Below are 21262 nucleotides of genomic sequence, written 5' to 3' on the forward strand. Positions count from 1 at the left end.
TTCAATGATATTAATAATATTTAGTAGCGCTGGACTGAAAACTGCGCAACTCGAACCGAAACTACACGAACAAGCCCGATCTGGTTAACAGGAGTCCCCAAAATGGGAGTTTTGTGACGATTAAAAAAATATCCGGCAAAACAATTAAAAAGGTGGTAAAATTTTACACACCGACTGAGAGTGCTCAAATGAAAGCTTGTTTATCCTTTATCTGTGAACTGTGTAAATTCCTTCCAATATTAAAAAGTACGAAAAATGCACTAACAAATTTGACAGTTTTTTAAATGTAGATATGTCTGTCACAACATGGCGGCACGCATAAAGCGCAAGTGTATTTATGTTGTACAACATACTATCATACTTGTATCATAGGATAACTTTGGAAGTTTTGATCTAACTTTGAAAGTTTAAGATATTTTTCTTTGTATCTTTGGGTTATCTATAGTTTCATATGTTAGCTATAAACTTATTTAATTTGATAAGAAAATTATGTGCGTCACCTATTTTGAGATATAAATAAAAATCTAAGCTAAGTGCAATGCATAGAATTAGCCACAAATGCAGGATAATAAGGCTAATGGAAAATACTGTACTTAGTATAGAAAAGGAGATTAAAAAGCATTTTTAAAAACAAAATTTAATTTATATTTAAAAGTACCATAATGATAATTTAAATATTATTAAATTAATATAATAGTAATCAATTCTTTGTTTTACAACATATTTCACAATTAAAAAAATAAAAACAATTAAAAAAAAAATCAATGCAAAAAAATGCTGTGAGGTAAATTTGCTTACTTGACTACGCAGTAGGTAAATTATTGAAAAAATCTAAAGTTAAAAAGTGTATCCAGCAACTTCATGGAAGCCGAAATAGATAGAATAGAGAACAAAATTTGTAAAGACATAAGATTTAATGATGTAACATACTTTTTGCAGTTATTATCACCTATTTTCTACGATGTAAACATTGCAACGTAAAAACTGTAGAAAGCTTTTATAGGCTGTAGTGAGTCTTTGAAAGTGCAGACACTACTATAATGTGTAAAACTAAATGGCAGCATAAATAATGTTCTTTAAAAAGAAAAAGAAATAAGCTACAGAAGGGTCCGCACGATTACCCGCCACTGCGCACAATAACCCCACTTTCCCTTAATTGTCGTTATTATATCAACTTATCAGTGATCAACAGATAAATAAGCTAGGTACTATTTAAACGTAATGCGACCAAGTGTAATTAAAAAAAAAAAATAGCAGTGTGGAAATTAATATAGATATATTAAAAACAATGCCTAAAATAAAAAAAAATATATAAACCCCATTTAAGAAAATAAAGTTTAGCTTATAAAAAACCACAAATAATTATCTCTCAGGTCACTATCATACATTTTATTTTTAAAAGAATTTTTTTGTTTTAATAAATCTTGTAAAATATATACAGGGTACGCCAGAACTCGCACCCCAGAAAAAATGCCATATAAGGTAAGATACCAGGAACATGAGAAAAATTTTATTATAAAAATTTCGAAGTTATGAGAGTTTAAATTTTGCACTTTGACTTTATTTATTTCTGTTGGAAAAATAATTTTCGAAGTTTTTTTGCTACATGATAGTATAGATTTCAAAGTCTACACTTTTAGTTCCGTTTTCTCAGTAGTCCACATTTTGTTGATATATGAAAATACCCTTCCAGCCCAGCGCAACAGTTTTTGTGTTTTGAAAATTTTGCAACTGAATGAAAAGCATGAAAAATAGAACAAAATCTAAAAAATCTGGAAATTTTTTCAAAAAGGTCTTTAAAACAGTAATTTTGGGCTATGTTCATATTGTTTAAAGTAACTGTGGGTGCAGTGTGATGTGCACTAAGTATACTTACGTATAGAAGTATAGTTATGGATGTATACCTAATATCTATACTTCTTCTAAGAGTCAATTATTGTAAATTCATTAAACTCTGATTGAAGCATCAGTAATTGGTTTACCATTGGCAATATTCTGAAAATCAATCATTCGTGATAGAACTGGAGTTGTAATTATAGCGACAAAGTAAATTAGGCATCCTACAGTTCTGTAGACAATCTAAATCTCAATTGACATGCCTTATGCCATATATGCCAAACCAATATTTTAGTGATATTTTAACAACTTTTTATTTTTGACCTTTACCAAAGTTTCTGTTTTGAAAACTTTATTAAACTCTTATATATTAAATTTTTCAAGCCTGGAAAAAAATACAACCCTCTTTTTCATGATGATCGCGTGTGGAGTTAATAGAATGATTTTTGAACGTTTTTTCACCAATGTAAGTAATTAAAATAGTTTAAATATTTGTGTAATTTACATATAGTTTAGTTTTTATACTCGAGCTGACCACTTTCTGCTAAAAATTATCCTGCGTTGTGTGGTGCTTTTTGAATTTTAATTAAGCTACTATGTCCTAATTAAATGTGAACAAAACCCCAACAATAGGTGTGCAGCTAGAGATAATTAAATGAAACATTTGTTTTTCTTTCTTTGATGACGCAAACATCTGCATGAATTGCTTGTATCTTCAATGTCACGGTTTAGGAGAATGTATTTTGTTTGAAATGTCTGCAAAACAAACACAAAGGCCACTGACAAAGACTGTCAAAAAATGAACATATAAAGGAGAGTTAAATACTGCTGCAGTGGCAGCAAAAATGTTTTAAATTATTAGTAAATTTAGACTGATATACCTCGCAGAGGCATTTATTTTTATGACTGCAGTGTTAGCCTGTATATGGGTTGTGTAAATGTAATTTCTCTTTCAAAGCAAACTAATAGAATCATGTCAATAAATGCCAGATCCAGGCGGAATAACAAATAAAATTGTTAAATTGACAGAATAATCGGTTGCTAATCATCATTGATGTGAAATAATAATACGAGAACGTAACGGCCATTAACGTTATTGACAGACATGTTTGTAATTAACGAATTAACAAATCAATAAAAGATTTAAAAAGCTACAAATGTATGAGCATGAATATGTGAAAGAATAATTCAGAAAGTGAAAAGGACGGTAATTTAGGATTAAAAGTGGAAGGATATACAGAAAGCGATTTTAAATAATAAAAATGAAACAGAGCCATTTGATGCGAAACGTTGACAGAAAAACTGTGTTTAATATTCAGCCTGTCATTATTTTTATCATAAATTCGAATAAAGTTTTTATTCTGCAAGTTTCATTTTTCTCCCAGAGTTTCCGTAAATGTCTAGTATTTTTATCGAATCAAGAAAATTCTAGTTCAGAGCCAAGTCTTTTTGTTAGTGAAACTTTTCACCAAAGAAAAAATCAGACAAATTCCTTCATCTTTTTACTAATTGGCTGCAGTAGTTGCAATATTATTTTTACAGATGAAATTACTTTACATTATTTAATAAAAAATTTCATGACAACAATGTGTATTATTATTTACGGATCCCATGAAGTTTCAGCTATACATATTAAATGAAGCGAAGAAGAATCAATAACATCAACATCGTGCAAAAACGGTGTATAAACAATGGGGTTAAATTTTCAGCTCTATGAACAGACGTCTTTTTGGGTTGTTACTAATAACGACAAAAAGTTTGCTTGGCTCTTGCAGCCATTAATGTAATCCATTAACTCTAACCCTGAATTATAAGCCCGTTAAGCACAACGATACTACTTGAACAATCAAAATCGGCCCCGTGAATCTTGTCCTTTTTTTAAATAAATTACTTTCGCGAAATAATTCCGGAGGTAAATAGAATTTGCGTCAAATTTTCCACAAGAATAGAAGTTGCACACTAAAGAAATACTGTCATACAAGCACGCACATTGTCTCGTTAAAAATTTATTTCTTTACACGTCACTTGAGGCAAGGCTTTAGAGGACTATACAGTGTCCCAACGGTGTGACGATGGAATTTTGTGGCTGCCATTAGAGTCATCAAAAATTTAATAAAAGAATATTGTCACTTCTTTTAGAATTATTTTTATTTCGGAGTTATTCCCCATTCAAGGAAGAGAAAATGGTGTTTGAATTTCTGCTTTGTGTCGAACATGTTTACAATTAATATTTTCTAATATTTAGTACATTTTCAAGATTATTATAATTTTTTAATTTGATCCAACAACGTTCTATGAACTTTTCCAGGTTCCCCTAGGAGTGCAAAGAACGTCACTTGATTCAATTCCTCCGTTTCAGCCAATACCAAAAAACCTGTTTTTTTTAGTAGGAGATCGAAGTGGATCGGTGCTTTTGTTCATTGGATGTTGTAACGAGCCACTCTGTAAACCATTTGCAAATTTTTCATTGAATGAAATTTGAGATGTTAAGGAATTAAATATTTTACCGTTTTATTCATCAAAATTTTTAATTAATAAACTTGCACGGTTTAGTTATACATAATTCGCTGCTTGAATTTTTTTACGATTTTAAAACTTGAATGGTTTAGTGTTGAAGGGAAAAAATAAAAAACAGGTATGAAATATTGAAGTGTTCGTAGCCAATTATCCGTTGTTCGATGGGAGGATTTAATGCTTAATTTAGGAAAATTACAATAAGTCAGTGAAGTTAAAATTGAATCAGCAAGAAAATTAATGAGAAATTTAAGTGTCATTGAAATGGTTGAATTGATTTGTTCATCTTTATAGGATTTGAGGAGTAATAAGAATTATAAACAAGAGAATTTTTTATTAAATAAATAATAAACTTATTAATGAAATAAATAAGTATGAGTGATGATTAGGGATTCTGATCAATTTGTGAAGTTTGGGAGTACGTGATGTCTCCTACGAAGATGTCGAAGTTTCAATGCTAGTATTTGTGGCAGGAGTGACAGCTTCAGTATTAGTCTCATTGGTTTCGGGTTTTCCGAAAGTTAGACCTAGTAGATTCCCGAAGAAAACAAGACCTTGTTCTGCCGACTCATTTACAGCGGCTATTAGTTCCTCTTCATTTAGTCCTTCCGATTCGTTCCTGAAATAAGTCACCGCTTGTACAGAACGCGTTATTGATTCCATTCTCCACAACTACTTATTTTGAACAAACTTACGAAAAGTTTAATCAAGGCTTTATATTGCTATTTACGTTCATTTTCTGTTATGTATATGTCAAAGGTTTAACTTACTGCGTCCCATTGTTGCTTCCTTTTTCGGGCTGGAGAAGTGTCGTAAGCGTGGAATTAACACTTTCTTCCAGTTTCATGCCTTCGGGTCCCATCGTAAAACATCCAATATTAAAACTCGTTGTAACATCGCCTAGAAATTTCGGCTCTAATAGTAAACAACCTCGCAGTCCATCATTGTATGGCTGTAAGTCAGAAAAACGGGCACACACTTGCGCTAAATTAGCCAACAGGGCCATACAAGTCGGCTCTGGATTAGGGCCTTTCACTTGCTCACTGTGAAGAAGACTTTCCCCATAGGATACGTTAACAGCAATCCCTTCGTCCTGCGAAATGTATTTCATTCGAACACAACCTAAACATAAAAAATTCAACAATTCCTACAGAATTAACAAAACACTCAAAACTTAATTTGCTATTGAAACTTTTAACGTAGAAATTTTAATTTTAGCCTTCCAGACGTACTTCTAATTATATTACCACCAGTCTTTGCAACTTCACATAAGAACATAAAATAGGTTAAAAATTAATTACAAAAAGCTCAAGTTTAGTTCGAATTTAATAAAATTTGTGTCATTAAGTCATCAGATACTAGAAAAATTAACATAAGATTAAAAAAACTTACAAAGTCAGATTAAAAGTAAGCCAGCTTTTGAATATGTAAAAATAAAATCAATCTTCTGAACGTGTCCCTGCGATGTGAATTGTAAACCACATCTCCCTTTAAAATTTGAAATATAATTAGAGTTCAACTTTTAGAGAGAACTCTCTTAAACTCAAACCATTTTTATTAAAATTATCCAACTTTAGTTAAACCAAACATAGAGCGTTTTGTAATAATTTACAAAGTTTAAAGGAACAAACACAAGTCAAAAGTTACTCCTTATTATAATGGCTGACTTTTGTAATTGCATTAAAAAATATACATAGCAAAATTAAAATGAGGGTAACAGAAAATTACAAATCGTAATTAACAAAATGTTTCTAGGATCAAGTTTCAAAAATTATATTTTTCTACAATCATGAAAAAACTTAAACTTTTCATATTGAAATTAATATGCGAAATTAGTCATTTGTTATTAGGTGCCCAGTCAAAAATCGATCAAAATCTTGTCAAAAATCGAAAAACTCAAATACTTTAAAATTGCTTCAAATGCACTCATAGGTTGGCAAAAGACCCAAAAAAGCGGTAAAACGTTGAGATACGCAGAAACAAATTTTTGAAAAAATTTGTGTATCTATGAATATATTGGATTAGAGCTGAGAAACTGTTGGCGGCGTGGTGGTGTAACGACATAAAATCTAGCTAGGTAATTCCGAGATTTAAAATTCATTAAAGTTAGCAATTTTCAAATTGAAATAAAAGTCAAAAGATGGCGGGCGCATAAGAGCGCAAAATTTTAACATGTGCACATGTTCAAATAAGTATAATAAGAGAAAGAGAAAGCGCATAAATGCATCAAAGCAAATAAGAGAGAGACAGAGCGCATTAACGCATAAGAGCATATGAAAGAGAAAGAGTATAAGAGCATGAAAAAGCAAAAGAGCTTTTTATCGTTATTATCGTTACCCCAAACTTTGTAATTTTTATAAAAAACAATCAAATACTAAAAATTCAAATAAGTGTCGCCTAAGTGCTTTAAAACATATGCAATGTTCTAATAAGTATAATTTTAACTGAATTTTTCTATTCAACAATTCCCAGGAAAAAATAATTGCAATCACATTTTACTAAGGTAATAATAATAGTCACTTACAGATAATCAAGAAAGTAATAATTACTTAGTGATTTTTTATGATAAACACAAAATACAATTGTTTGTAATTATGCAACTCACAATGCTCAGGTTGTTCCTATCTTTCAAGCAAATCTCAAATAAAACCTTTCTTTGTTTTTATAAAAATGTTTTTGTGCTCATACCTGTGATTTTTATTATCACTAGTTAATTAATTAATTAAATGGAAAACAGAATGTGAAACATATACCTATCCTGTTTTATCCTCGTTTCATACCTGCAAGTAGCTCTTAGTTGTGTTAATTTGTAAAATTAAAGTTTTTCACTTTAAATAAAAATTCAATATATGGAAGTGAGTTTCCGTGGGAATTTCTGTTTTTGATATATTGATGACAATTTAATGACCATACCTGGCCCTCCCAAGTCGATGTAGGTCAGATTGAAATCGACGCAGCACATACAAGACGGTCCATCACATTTACAAGTTCTTAGGGCTGTCGAATCTGAATTGTCATCTCTCTGTTCTAAGTCACTTCCTTCATGTCCCCAGTTCCAAAACTCTGGAAAAATTTTGCAAAGCTGAACTTTAATTACACAATAAAACAAAATTTGAAAACAAGAACTTCAAACCTCCGTTATCCAAAAAAAGAAAATTCAGTTTTGTGCAAAATGATAGTTTTGCGCGAAACTCTTTGAAAGGAACAAACAAAGGGTGTCTCTTTCTTTGTACAGCTGTCGTTCTTAACAAAGGATCAAATAAATCAGTGAGATCAACTGAGTGAGAATAATCGAACGAATAATATACAAATTTTGTTTTTAATAAATTATAAATTAATATTCCTGTAACATTTACCTCGGTGTTCAAATTACAACGTAATTAAATAAACTGTTCCTATTGTATCTATTTAAATGTCATTATGAAAGCTTTGTTGATATTACTGGTCGCATGAAAACTAAATAAAGGGACAAATAAATGAGAATCAATTTGACCCTGTCTGTTCTTCGAATATCGCATGTACGATTTATCTATCTAACAAATGTTTGTAACAAATGGTAAAATAAAGAAAGAGTTTTGCGTTGCATCCGGTAATTGACAAAATCAACAAAATTATTAACGAGATTTTGACAAATGCTGTTACTACTAATTGTAACAAAACACTTTTTAAAAAATTCAAACAGGCGTGATTGCTGGCAGTGAATTGGGAAATGAAATCAATTTAGTTGATTAACTATATTGTCACCTTTCACGGGTAACAAAATGAAAATTTTATTTTACTAATTTGTAAGTAATATGATGAAGTGAATCTTGATCTCTTGAAAAACGTCAGAAAATTAATTTTAAACTTAATATGTAACAAGTTTTTTAATTTTAAAATATGGAAAACTTTAATTGGAAAAACTGGTAATCCCTTAAAGCATATTAATAATGTAATAACCTGTTCGAAAAGCTTTTACTGTACTTTCTTCGAGATAAAAGGCCTTGACACATAATTTTTTAGTGAACGATTTCACTTCATCATCATGGTATAATAGCATCTTCTCTTAATTAGTTCATGCTCGAGATTTGAACAATCCATCTCACTTTGATTGATTGAAACTCGTGTACAAATGACAAGAATGATACAAAGCAATCTAATAAGAGAATATATCGATTAATGGTCTTAAATTACTTGTTTCAAGCGAGGGAAATTGCCTGACTGATTTAGATATAGTGTTTATTTGAAGAGACCTTACAACAAAATTTACTGAATCAGAAATTATTTTATTTCTTTTATTTTCATATCTCAAACGAAATAACAAAGTTTCTGTAAGTGTGAACGTCTTTTCCAGAATGCAAAAATAACATTTTGGTAACAAATTATCATATCGTACAATTAGTTCCCGTTTGTTTCCTTTTAGATCTGCTTTGTTATATTAATTAGTACCGGTTTCAATTTCAAGAGTAAAATTTGTTGACTCATATAATAATTAACTTAAAGGCAATGCCACTATGAATCAAATACAAAAAAATCAAATTCTGTTTAACTTACTTTAAATGTGATTCGTTTTAATCTAAGACTGGCTACATACCTAAATCTGAGCGCTTTTCTTAAAAGTACAAGATTGACACGGAGAAAAATCAAGAGTATTATAAGCGTTTGACGAGCTTTTCATGATGTGAAAAAGTTATGTTCTATGAACTCACCTAAGATGTTGGTGGAAGACACGTAAGTGAATGCAACAAGAAGTACAACAAATCGTGATATCACGCAATGCATGGTGCAACGGTTTGAGTTGGTCAGTGCCAACAGTGGCTTAGCTGAGAAACGGTAACCAGACTTTAGTATGCTAGACACGAGGATCTTCGATGGTCTTCGGTCCTTGGCCGTGATGGAGGGCACTAGGTCACCCAGTTCTTCACCTTATTGTCGGTGGCACTGGCCTTTCACAGATTGTGGCACACCTGATTCATACTCTTTATGAAAACGAAACCATGTTTTGTGAAAATTATTAGTTGTGCTGGAAAATGACCTTCCGGCAACACTGAAAGTTCCCTCGGCAAGCATATGCTTGAACAAAGATGCGAAACTCGAGAACTAGAAAACGGCGACAAGCTGCTTACAGTTCTTTCAATTCCTCGACCAATTTTTTATTTGTGACGACATTTTTGTGTTAATTAAGGCAGTTACAAGATTGACTCCAATTATATAATTTTTGCAGAAAGTGGCGATCTTTCACAAGAAATTAAATTATGCTGAAACACTTAAAAAGTTTTCTTCGAATTTAAGCCAAAATACTCAACTCTGCGCTTTTTCATATTATTAAAATGCAAAACAAACTCAAATGTTTTAAGAGATCAAACTAGTGACGCAAAAGTATTAAATGAGTGTAAGTTAATCAAAAAATGGGTGGGCATAATGAATGTATTAGAAGTGACCTACTTAATGCTTTTGTTGCTTTATTTATAATCTAAATTTTTTCTTGAGGACATTACGGATATCCGTTTTTAAATAAAAATGAAATGTAATAATTATTAAAATGAAATTGAATGTTGAAAAAATGCTTTCTATGGTTTACACTGATGTGTACCGGATGAACGTATTGACCTAACTTAGTTGACCGACATTTGGACCCCTCCATGTCTTCCGAAGAGCCGTGAAATAAATTTTATACAGACTTAGAACAACGTTCAAGAAGTGTGGATCAGTATCAGTGAAGTAATTGTAGAGTATAGTGTATTAATTAGGTGAGTGCTTTTGTTTAATAAATCAAATTTTCTAACACAAGTGTTGAACATTTAGCACTTAATTACGAAGAGAGGTATAAACGGACATATTATTATTAAGACCTTTATATCTCAAAACACGAAATGAGATAGCGATTTTGTTTACAAATAGTTGTTTTGGAACAGTTAATTGATTGCAAAAAGCGAATTGGTCGTTTTAAGTTCTTGTGTGGCTATTAAAACTGGGAATTTAGTGTCCTAAAAAGAATTCTTGGCGAGCTTCCGGCTGCAAAATTATTAAGGAAGACAACGATCCATATCAACGAGTACCGTACACTACCGCATTTTGTTTAAACGTTTTGCTGCTTGAAAAAATTAATTAATCGTGTAAAGCCATACGTACCGACAAATGAAAATTCCTGCTCGGATAATCTAATTCAACAATAAATGCTTTTGACATCTTGATTTAGTGTAGTAATTAAAAAAGTATGTGCTTGAAATAAATAGCGTTCACAATAGATTGCATAAATTGGGGAAACTAAGTTTGCGTGATTTCTTTCTGATTTATACTGACAGATGGTGGAGGGTTTTCATGCTGTTAAATGCCCAACTGCATAATACAACTAAACAATTTTTGCTTGCAGGAACAACATGAAATTGTCTTTCATCTTTGAGTTACTGCTGATTTTTATTCTCATTGCGTTCGCCGCTTCAGCCGTTATAGGTAACAATATTATTTTATTTACTTAATACTTACTCTAATAAATAAACCTATAGAGACACTAATAAGAATCTAAATGTAATAATTTAAAATAACGAGAAAACTTTAATGATAATAATTAAATGTTAATAAATTCACGAAAAACCTTAGTGAATGACCATCACTTGAAAATTGAAAACATTAAATTAAATTTTTTCTGGCTTCTGTGAATCAATTTAATTAATAATTTATTACGGTTAATTAAAGCTTTGCTAATTTTCTCAAAAAATAATTAATTACTTATTGGCTGTCAAATCATTGTAATGTTGATGTGTGAAAGCTGTTTCCGGTTGCACAATACGAATAAAACATTTGATAAAAATCTCGCGCCTTTGACGCCCTCAACAATAAAATTTCTAGTTCAAATGTTCCAAACCAGCGACCTGATTGTGACTGTTTCTAGATTCCAAGGCCTTGCACAATACTAAAAGAGCTATAACACGAAAACATGGAAAAATTACTCATAAGAAACGTCAAGATTCCACCTCAAATAAATACTGCAGTTGTTCGACAAAAATCTGCAATTGCTGCAGAGAGTTTAATATACCGGTGGTTTCTTTACAAGGACCTGGATGCGCCTCTCTTCAGTACCTGAAAGGAGATCGTCTTGCAATTTCGATGAGTTTCGGTGAAAGAGTACTTACAAACACTACTATTTCAAGTAAGTGAGTTTTATTTGACTCCTAGCGAAGCAACTTCGTTCAATAACACGACATTTATATTTTTATTACGCTAAATCATCCATTTTTAGATTTCCAATATTGGTTTTAACCTTGTATTTTGCACACAACCGCATTAGGAAACATTAAAATATTAAATTTATCATTATGTTAAAAATAATTTTACCCAAACAATAATGCAATAATTACTTTATATTTGCTTATTTGCGGTAACTAATGAAAATGTTTAATTCATACAAAACAATTGGTATATTGTTTTCATGTTTGTATTCGATTTAGTAAAACATAATTCCATTTTTTGTTTGTTTTACAGTTTCATTTTTCCTATAGGCTAGGACAAACTAGTCAATCAATATCAAATTATATGTTATTTTATTTGTAGAACCAGATAATTATTAATTTTAATGCTCCTATAAAATTAAATAATTTGATTCGAAAAACAAAATATCTACGTTTATTTCTATTTTGTTGATATTTTTAGGTAAAAAGCCTCGACCCGTATGTATGCCTCTTCCTGGCGGAGTTTCAAAATTCTGTGGTCGGGTTTACAACATTGGTCGCAAAGGTGAAGACTTTAAAGCTTGCCTTGGACTCGAACTCCGGGCTTTAAATGACGTCGAAGCAGCTTTACGTGTTTCCTGTTTCCGTTTCGGTCCCAATGGACTTCGCGTCGAACCATCTCAACCTCTTCCCGTCGTAGAAGAAGAAGATAATGACGAAGATGATGACGACGATGATGATGATGATGATGACGACGAAGACGATTATGATTTTGACGACGATGACGATAATGAAATCGATTCGGTTGATTATGGCACGTTTAGTGTTTTCGATGACGATTTTATCGGAGAGTATTTCCAGTCTGAATCGTCAGGAAGTAAGAAAAAAAAAGTGCAAACAACTAAAGCCCCCGTACGTAAAGTGACTCGTAAACCAATCATAACTCCGGCGAAAACCAACAGGAAGCCTATTCGCACGGTGAGGCCTAAGCCAGTTAGTGTCAGGCCTCCGGTAAAAAGTTCGACAAGTTCGACCCCGGCGAAATTGCAAGTAACGCAAGTTTCTCCAATGATGAATGAAGTTACGAGTAATCCGTTTGATATGCAGACCTCTGGCGAGAAAGTTCCCTCATCATCGCACGAATCAATTGCTGCCGTGACTGCTATGCTGCAGGGTCCCGCAGGAGAAGCGATGTCTCAAGCGGCTGCTGAAGTTCCTGCCAGTCCTGCTTCCATAGATACACCCGCGCCAACCGCTACGCAAACTACTCAACAAATGCCGGATATGTCTACAAATGTCTTAACTGAACAGCCAGGATCGATGCCTCAAGGGACTGGATTGAAGGATATTACTGAAGAATCCATTAATCAGAACTTGGAAACGACGACCCTCGAAAACACAGACTCAACTACTACACTTCCAGACAACACAACTAAAGCAATTAATAAAAAGAATAAAAACGAGGAATCGGATGAAGACGATGATGACGACCCGATATCGGAAGTTGTAGGGGAAGTCATTGAAGAGGAAGTTGACAGTGCGGAAACAACCACGAAAGAAGCGATTCAAAACGACAAAGACATTGCGAAACCACTCACCAACAAACATGAGTCTAAAGATGTTGTAGATGATATTGTTGACGGAATGGTTGACACATTCGCTGAAGATGATTCAGAATCGGAAGAAACGTCAACAAATAAAACCAACGCAGAAGTATCCAATGACGATGATGATGATGATGCGGAGGAGGAAGATGATGAAGACGAAGACGAAGATGACTACGAAGACGATGATGACGATGAAGAGGAAGATGAAGAAGAAGCCAGAAAAGCTCGCAGACAAAAAATTAAAAAGATTAGAGGGCGACAAAGTCGTGATATGTGGTTAGCCAGGCTGCATTGGTAATTTTATCAACTCTTCATTTCAGTATTTATTTATTTATTGTTATTTATTTCTACTGTACATATGTAATTAATGCCACTAACTCAATATGCTCAATTTTGTAATACCTGTATTAATAAATATTTATATAATGAGTCGTTTTATTTTTGACCTAATTTTTCCATTTATCAAAAAAATTAATTTATGTACAGTGACATTCACAACATTGAATTCAGACATAAATAAAACAAAAAAATAAAAGCACGTTAAAACAAAATTTATTCCCAATAGACATTCAATGAGTTACATATAATGTCAGTCTTTTGTTGTTGTTTCAAATTTTCAAATACATAACACAAAAAATACATTTGTATGAATAAACAATAAATTCAAGATAAAAAAGACATCCCAAGTGGAATGTAATGTGTGAGCAAATAGGTGTATTGCCTACAGTCGTATTAAATAGTATAAGTTGGAGAGAGGTTTTACCTGTTAACATGAAAACTCTCCTGTGATTCACAATTAGAGACATTTGGTTTTACCGTGATGATGAAAGAAAGAATTTAGAGAAATATTTTCTGTCATAGATAACCGTACTTTCGCTCCACGTATTTTTTAGTAATCGATTAATAAATAAAACTGTATATTGTTTAGAAGAAGAGTTTAGAAAGTGGTACATATGTTTATGCCGGTTCGTTCAGTATCTCAGAAACTGTTCAGTAAACGGTATATTAAACCGTAGTTTGTGAGAACAAACTGGGAAAATGAAATCGTTTGTTCTATTGTGTTTAATTCTGTTAATATGTGGTAAACTATCAGAAGCTGGCAAGGGTAAACTGGTTATTAATTTCTTGTCAGGTCGTTAACAATATGTCACTCAGGTAATAAGAAAGTGTCGACTTCAAAAAACACCACCAGTGTATCGACTAGTAGTCAAGTGACGACCACAACAAGCCGGCCACTATTACCAGGACTAAGATTACCTTGTTCGTGTGTTGAAGGACAATGTGGATGTTGTACGGGTGTCTTATTAGACCAATTTAATCAAAAGGCTTGTCTGAACGTGTCATACGAGCCTGATGACTTTTCTCTCACAGCTATGATGTCTATGAACGGACGTGTGCTTTATAAGAGAACTGTTTCCGGTAATTTATGATTCTGTTTAATCTTTCATTAAGTCGGTTAGTAGTTCATAATTTCTTGCATGTCTTTAACTCACTGTACTTTTTACGTCTGACCTAGACACGCAATTAAGCAACGAGAGACTGCCATCATTACAATCAAACGAAACTTAATTAAAAAACAATTTTATTTGCTAAACTAAGATCAGAGTTGTAATTTTTCACTATAAAGTACCGAAAGTTTAAATCGACTTTTTAAACGATTTAGCGACTATCTCGATGGTAAGTTTTTCAAACTAAGAGTTATGACCCATAATGCTAACCATTTCCTTGAAAAGGGTTTTCCAAATTAAATAGATATTGTTATTTTAGGATTGATTAACGTTTTTGTGAAACATTTAATAATATGTAATGAGAAAAAAAATTGCATTAAAATTTTCAATATTGTATTTTTCGGTAGCTTTGATTACGGTGATATAATTTCGTTAAAACTTCACCTCGGTTTACACAAACTTGGATATTTTACATTTGAAATATTTAGATACGCATGGATGTTAAGCTGGCACATTTTCATAAAATTGCTTATGCAAATACTCTTCGAAAGATATTTCGTGAGGTAATAAATTTCTGTTTGTTGGTTTTTAACTTCGAGACAACGATGGAAATGTATTCTATTCACGGAGTTGTTTATCAGTCATTTTCTTTTGTGGATACTTCCCAAATTAAGCCGACTTTCTTTGATGAAATCAGTTGTTTCTAAGTTATAACAAAAATTATAATTAAAAAAATTAGATGCTTGCGTTTTAAGCAAAAAATAATAGGTAAGCATTTTTGAATATAATTAAGCTGTTTTATTATTCATCACTACAGATTAAAAAGTCGGCTAAGTTTTAAAATTCCTAAGCACTTTAGATAATACTTTTATTCATTTTGTGCTTAAAACTTTACACACATTTTAAGATACAGTATCTCATCTCCCAGACGTGAAAAACTTATGAATATTAAAATCGATTTACAGCCAGCTTTAAGCTGCGTAGACGTAAAAGTATTTTATCAGAATGTATTTACTTTTAATAAAAAATATTTTTAATTTGGCAAAATATTTAAATTTTGATTAAAATTTCGGGTTGGAAACATTGAACTGACAGCTTAATTAAATTTTGCTAGGGTTAAATACTTTTTCTTAAGGTACTTTTGGCTTTTGCATAATCTGACATTTCATAGAAACAATGGCGGTCAAATCGACTTGATTTAATAATTTTTTCAGTTTTTACACAATAAAACATTTCTAGCGTGCTGTTAATTAATCGGGTAACTGTTATAAACAATTTTTCGAAGAGTAAATAAATACAATCTAATTACTTTTATGATTTATGTGAAACACTCCATTTTCGCATTTCTATTTGAAAATAAAACGTAATATTTCTGTATGATGGATTAACCTACAGGTAAAAACCCTCCTCCGATGTGCATTCGACTTCCCCGTTTCCAGTTCATCCGATTCTGCGTCGAGTTTTCAAATATCTATTTCGCAAGTCGTAATATTCACTTGTGTATTGATATGGAGGCAAACTGGGAAGATCTAACTTTAGTTGAATGGTCATTTGACTGTATTCGGATGGGGGCTTCAGGAGTGGCAGTTGTTGGACCGGAGGAGGGAGGAGGGCTTCCTGCAAACCCCGTGGATGTCGTCGATCAAACCAACGAAGATTACGACGACAGCGCTAGGAACGTGCCCCCAAACCACCGAAACGACATAAGAAACCTCACACACTGCAACACACTCGTTCTTGATGAAAGTCTAAAACGTGCAGGACCCAACGCCAATAAGCAACTAATTAAAATAAAGAACTTGCCCAATGGAAATGTTGTAGTGGCTTACGGCTGACTCAAAGACATAAATATATTTAATATGTTTTGTAAATTAAGTCCGTGTAAGTTTAAGTTGCGTGTGGCTGGGGTGTTACGCAACGGTTGCACTTGTGGGACAAATCTCTAGGAATGCAGTCGTTGCGTATCTTATTGGCCTGAATTCACACGAGATAATTTTTTGGTCAAGCGGTCGTTTGAAAATTATATTGATTTAGTTTCCGACTCGGTTTCCGAGTTTGTTGCAATAAACACAGTTGACGTAGTTGTGACGTGGTCTGTGTTCGTAATGTAACTTAGCGAGTCTATTGAGGCGTATAGTTTTCCAACACTTAATTACATTAAATGCTAGTTTGATATGTGAACCACGATAAATGCTTTCTACACGTACTTGGTGGGTAGCCAAGCAAATGTGGTTTATACCCTAAATTCTCCATGTGTGAGATTTCTTTGTAGTATGACATCAACAGTAGTGGAAGACGTCTTGCTGCAATTGACATATCATCGTTTCGGAAACTACCGTTAATGCTAATACGATACAGTGTATCGATCTCGCGTTCAACCATTGTCGACAAATTCATTTTTAATATGAATGGGGCTATTTATGCCTGTCTCGTTGTGGTATTGTGGGCCATCATGAATGGACTTGCCATTCAAGGTAGGACATTTTAATTATTTAAGATATTCATCGATAATCGAAAAATAGTTCGACTAATGAGCACCGTTAGATTAATTAATACCACTCGCTTTTTACTCATAACAAGTTAAATTAATTAGTAGTGATGCGTTTTGTGTAATTAAAAATAAATTATTTGTATAAGTAATTGTTTCATTTTTTTCCATTTAAAATTCCTCGGACACGTAGTAAAAACTTCCTGTGAACGTGTAAATGTGTGTAATGACCTTTGGCGGTGTCATCAAAAATTTAAACATTTATTAATAAAATTTATTATTATTTATAGTCAATTTCCGTTGTCATCATTTGCGAAGAGATCCGCGTACATTTTCACTTTATCAAAATGAAAAGTAAGAGCTTCTAAAAATTTAATTTTGTCCATAAACGTGTTGTGTTCCGAGTTAGTCGTGTATTACTTAGGAAAAGTTCGTTTGCATGGATAAAATAAATTTCTATCATCTGGATCTCGAAAATCCTATTTTGTTAAAAGTTCGTACATATACTTGAAACACCATTACGTGCAATATTTATTTTTAAAACAGTCCCAACGGTAGATAGAGAAATAGCATTTAAATGATTCTCTTCCAAGAGCAAAGAACAAAGCAGCTGCATCTGAATATTTTAAATTTAAATTGTTTTTTCGGATTTAGAAAAAAATTACTAAACTTTTGCTTTTATTGATTTGTCCCCTACACAAGTATTGTGAAATATGTGATATATGTATCTATATACTACATGTGTTGTTATCTTTTGAAAATCCTGCGACCCTGTGAACTCTCACCTGCTTGTAATTTCTCATTCAGAAAACTACATACACTAGTGCCTTAGTATAAATAACTATAAGTATTAAATTTGTCACATTTGGATACTTGTCATATATTTACGAAACTGAACAAAGAAGACACAATAAATTTGTTTTTTCTTAGTTTTTGGACTGACAATTGATTTCATCCCAAATCGTAAATCTGGTGAAATACTGCTTGAAAATGTTCCAAGATACTTTTTAACTATTTATTGATTTAAAGTGTGAAGCATTGACACTGCAAGTAACGCCGCTTCTTGATTTTTATTGGAATCAGTTTAACCGTTTTTTTTTAAGTGTAGTCGGTTGTTTTATTTTTGAGGGTTTTGGTTAAGAGACTGACGTGTTGGCACATTAATACGTTATGTTGCAGAGAGTAATGTAGAATCGATGATGGTGTACTACGATCCCAAAACTCGCATTCCTTTTCGAATGACGTCTATTGAGAACAGCTTGACGAACACGTCAAGTGCGAATGACCAATCATCTACGAAGTCGAGGGGCGTTCTCCGTAGAATTGGTTTTAGGAGTAATGGATGCACTTGTCAGGAGCTAACATGTGGCTGTTGCCTCGGTTTAAAATTAGATCAGTTCAATTTCAACCGAGAGGGTAATTGCTGAAATGGTCGTAAATGTAATTTTTGCATTTATTTTCTAGGCTGTATGAATTTTACTTACGATCCTTTGGAGTTTGCGATTAATATGAACATGTTTATGGATGGAAATTCAATTTACGCCAACTCGGTTTCGGGTAGGTTGATATTTTAGTTTGGGGGGAATGTAATTAGTGTTTTACAGCGAGAAATCCACCACCTCTGTGTATCCCAGTACCGCTTCCCTACATCCCCATATCGATAGAAGGATGTGCGAAATTATTTGATGTTTACACGCCAGGCCAAAATTTACACATGTGTTTTGATTTTGAAACGCGCGTTCAAAAAGCTACTGTTCTGGTATTACATTTCGACTGCATGAGGATGGGAAATGATGGACTTGCGCTGGTTAAACCTGGCGATATGGAAATACTCCCATCTGCCACCACAGAGAATCAGATAGACTCGGATGTTTATGACGAGGTCACGGAAATTAAATACAGTAAACCAAAACCTTAGAATTGTACTTCAAAGCTCGTTCAAGAAAATAGACGATTTATCTCACATCACTCTTCATTATTTATTGATTTAGTTTAAAGTTGTAACGTGAGGTGAATTGCAATCGTTTTATTGATGATTTATTACTCAAATAAAAACTTATAAAACCTAAATCTTCTTTATTCTCACACACATATCGTGATTACGAAAGTAAAACCATTAGACTTAACCACTAAGCTCTGGAGTGCGTGAGTTAGTTTTCACATTTCACACTGTTATTAATTTGACACTGCTTGTATTTATAAATGTCGTCTGAAACTGACAGAATAATCAATATTTTTTAATATTTCCTTCCCATCGTTTGGTAAATCACACAAGACCGCAAGCCTATAAATAAATTAAACACTGCTAAAATTTTTGTTAACAAAATCACTTTCAAAGACTACAATTAGCCGGAATTAACATCATTTAATAATTATTAGCATTAAGTTGAGCAGACAAAAAGAATAATAAATTAGGTGGTTAAACAAGAGTACAACTTGAGGTAGTTCTCTACAGATGGCCCTGTTTACATATTTGATGTTTTAATGGCTAGTTTAGCAGTTTGACACACATTAAATCAAATAATGGCGTCTATTAGCGCGAAACAATAATTTATAATAATACTGTTACCCAACAAATAAATAAGCAATGTCATTAATAGAACAAATACACTGGTATAACTTAGTTTAGCATGTTTATCTTTGTAAGTTTAAAATTTAACATGCTAGCCCATTGCCCGTTGCCTTTCTCTGTTATTCTCCAAAACAACATAAGCTTTACAACATCCACGTTTACGAGCGAAAAATTTTACACACCGGTGTTATGTACTGTTTATGGCACATATTTATTTACGGAAATTAAAGTAACAGCAAATCGTTGATAAAACAAAACTAGAAGTAAAAACAATGGCCAATGATTTCATTTTTCAAACCCCTCACCGCTTTGCGTCCAAATCCTCTTTGTTGAAATATTTAATGATCTTTTCATCTTACGGACTTTTTTCGCCCAGATATTGTAAACAGCGTGTCAATATTGACACTTTTTAGCTGCAGCATTAATTTATTGCTTCAGAAAAATTGACCAAATCCATTGTCACCAAAAAGTGACAGATCGTGTTTCCGGGAATTAAAAAGTCGAAAGTAAAACAAAGCAGTATGATTTCTAAATGATTCAAAGTGTTTGAAGTTCGTGTAATTTTTTTGTTTCGCGTTGAATTCTCTATCTGGGTAAAATTTGTCGCAAAAGTTGTAAGTGGTGTCGTCGCGAGTTAAGTTGTTGGGTATCAATGGTATGATAATTGCGGCGAAACACGGATGAGCATGAAGATCCGCGAAAAGTTGTGCGCGAGTGTAAGCTCCGGAAATGGGCCGAGAGTCGGCCCAAGTTGGTGGAGTTGTGGCATCCTCTCAAGTAATAGACTGGGCGGTCGCAGCTACACATAAATCCCCGTGTCTTCCCCAAGGTGCAGTAGAAAGTCGCGCAATTCACCACCGAAGATGACGCGCTTGAGACATGTGTTATCTAAGGCCCCACACACCAAAATATGAATGCAGATTACTCGTCCTCGACTTTACGATTTGATAGATTTTTACGCCGAGCTGAATACACTTTACGATCAATTATCCATTGCATACCTGTGTTTGTTAGTGATTCTCTTTATGCTGAACGGTGCGGTTAGTGTGGTTAGCTAAATAAACCGGCAGAACCTCGAATATTCCACATTTAACTACAATTCAAAAGATGAATTGGAATTATTACTAAACTTAATTGCGCCTATTTCATTAAATCGCACTTTTTTGGAGAAACAAAGCACACAATGTCACACGTAATTGTTTTTCTAAATGCGTTATTAAGCTTTATAACTAATTCATCTCGTGTCATAAACTCTCTCTGAAAAGAAACTTTATAGCTCGACCCTCATTACAGCAAGCCGAGATTCAGGCAAACAAAATTTCACTTTATGTAAACTGCAAATACTCGTTCATGTCAACTATCGTTTAATTTAATAAAAAATGGAATTATGAATGTCGGGGAGCCAATTGATGAGTTTTATATTCGCGTGGGTTGCGACTGTAAGAAGCCGAGATCTAAAAGCTCTGAGTTTGTGTATCTTGGTAATATTTCTAATGAAGTTCTGTTTAGTATTCCGTTCACGTTTTTGTCTGAATAATGTCAATTAAATCGACTCATCTATATTCAATTAATAGAGGTTTTTGCTCATTTGTTGCGTAAGCCAAAAGGGTTGATTGAAATCGTGCAAATCTAAACTTTAAGACAGATCA

The 21262-nt window shown here is 32.9% G+C and overlaps 4 protein-coding genes across 4 annotated transcripts; 3 read left to right on the plus strand and 1 right to left on the minus strand.

Annotated features, from left to right (window-relative positions):
• Positions 1-4669: 4669 nt before the first annotated feature.
• Positions 4670-9196, minus strand: LOC123006374. The gene is made up of 4 exons (XM_044400805.1): positions 9039-9196; positions 7264-7413; positions 5121-5472; positions 4670-4969 (listed from the first exon to the last, which is right to left on the minus strand). The coding sequence occupies exons 1-4, from the start codon at positions 9109-9111 to the stop codon at positions 4783-4785; spliced, it is 762 nt and encodes a 253-aa protein (XP_044256740.1). The 5' UTR covers positions 9112-9196; the 3' UTR covers positions 4670-4782.
• Positions 9197-9976: 780 nt separating this feature from the next.
• Positions 9977-13534, plus strand: LOC123006631 (FK506-binding protein 5-like). Its single transcript, XM_044401253.1, has 4 exons — positions 9977-10079; positions 10703-10782; positions 11222-11479; positions 11980-13534. Exons 2-4 carry the CDS (start codon positions 10710-10712, stop codon positions 13401-13403), a joined length of 1755 nt encoding a protein of 584 aa, XP_044257188.1. The 5' UTR covers positions 9977-10079; positions 10703-10709; the 3' UTR covers positions 13404-13534.
• Positions 13535-14066: 532 nt separating this feature from the next.
• LOC123006633 lies at positions 14067-16388 on the plus strand. The gene is made up of 3 exons (XM_044401255.1): positions 14067-14210; positions 14261-14524; positions 15949-16388. Exons 1-3 carry the CDS (start codon positions 14144-14146, stop codon positions 16386-16388), a joined length of 771 nt encoding a protein of 256 aa, XP_044257190.1. The 5' UTR covers positions 14067-14143.
• A 253-nt stretch (positions 16389-16641) lies between these two features.
• On the plus strand, positions 16642-19105 carry LOC123006632. The gene is made up of 5 exons (XM_044401254.1): positions 16642-16763; positions 16826-17027; positions 18221-18457; positions 18506-18598; positions 18646-19105. The coding sequence occupies exons 2-5, from the start codon at positions 16895-16897 to the stop codon at positions 18957-18959; spliced, it is 777 nt and encodes a 258-aa protein (XP_044257189.1). The 5' UTR covers positions 16642-16763; positions 16826-16894; the 3' UTR covers positions 18960-19105.
• The last annotated feature ends 2157 nt before the right edge of the window (positions 19106-21262 follow it).

The sequence above is a fragment of the Tribolium madens genome, unplaced genomic scaffold, assembly GCF_015345945.1.
Source record: "Tribolium madens isolate multiple individuals breed KSU strain unplaced genomic scaffold, Tmad_KSU_1.1 Scaffold_2;HRSCAF=44;Tcas5.2_LGX, whole genome shotgun sequence".
Taxonomy (NCBI): domain Eukaryota; kingdom Metazoa; phylum Arthropoda; class Insecta; order Coleoptera; family Tenebrionidae; genus Tribolium; species Tribolium madens.

Excerpts from the sequence above, each read along its gene's own strand:
- LOC123006632 (XM_044401254.1), top strand. The coding sequence starts at position 16,895 with ATGCTAATACGATACAGTGTATCGATCTCGCGTTCAACCATTGTCGAC. Across the intron at positions 17,028-18,220 it reads GAATGGACTTGCCATTCAAG|AGAGTAATGTAGAATCGATG; the intron begins GTAGGACATTTT and ends GTTATGTTGCAG. Across the intron at positions 18,599-18,645 it reads TTACGCCAACTCGGTTTCGG|CGAGAAATCCACCACCTCTG; the intron begins GTAGGTTGATAT and ends AGTGTTTTACAG.
- LOC123006633 (XM_044401255.1), top strand. The coding sequence starts at position 14,144 with ATGAAATCGTTTGTTCTATTGTGTTTAATTCTGTTAATATGTGGTAAA. Across the intron at positions 14,211-14,260 it reads ACTATCAGAAGCTGGCAAGG|GTAATAAGAAAGTGTCGACT; the intron begins GTAAACTGGTTA and ends TATGTCACTCAG. Across the intron at positions 14,525-15,948 it reads TTATAAGAGAACTGTTTCCG|GTAAAAACCCTCCTCCGATG; the intron begins GTAATTTATGAT and ends ATTAACCTACAG.
- LOC123006374 (XM_044400805.1), bottom strand. The coding sequence starts at position 9,111 with ATGCATTGCGTGATATCACGATTTGTTGTACTTCTTGTTGCATTCACT. Across the intron at positions 5,473-7,263 it reads CATCGACTTGGGAGGGCCAG|GTTGTGTTCGAATGAAATAC; the intron begins GTATGGTCATTA and ends TTTTATGTTTAG. Across the intron at positions 4,970-5,120 it reads GGAAGCAACAATGGGACGCA|GAACGAATCGGAAGGACTAA; the intron begins GTAAGTTAAACC and ends GACTTATTTCAG.
- LOC123006631 (XM_044401253.1), top strand. The coding sequence starts at position 10,710 with ATGAAATTGTCTTTCATCTTTGAGTTACTGCTGATTTTTATTCTCATT. Across the intron at positions 10,783-11,221 it reads CGCCGCTTCAGCCGTTATAG|ATTCCAAGGCCTTGCACAAT; the intron begins GTAACAATATTA and ends GACTGTTTCTAG. Across the intron at positions 11,480-11,979 it reads TACAAACACTACTATTTCAA|GTAAAAAGCCTCGACCCGTA; the intron begins GTAAGTGAGTTT and ends TGATATTTTTAG.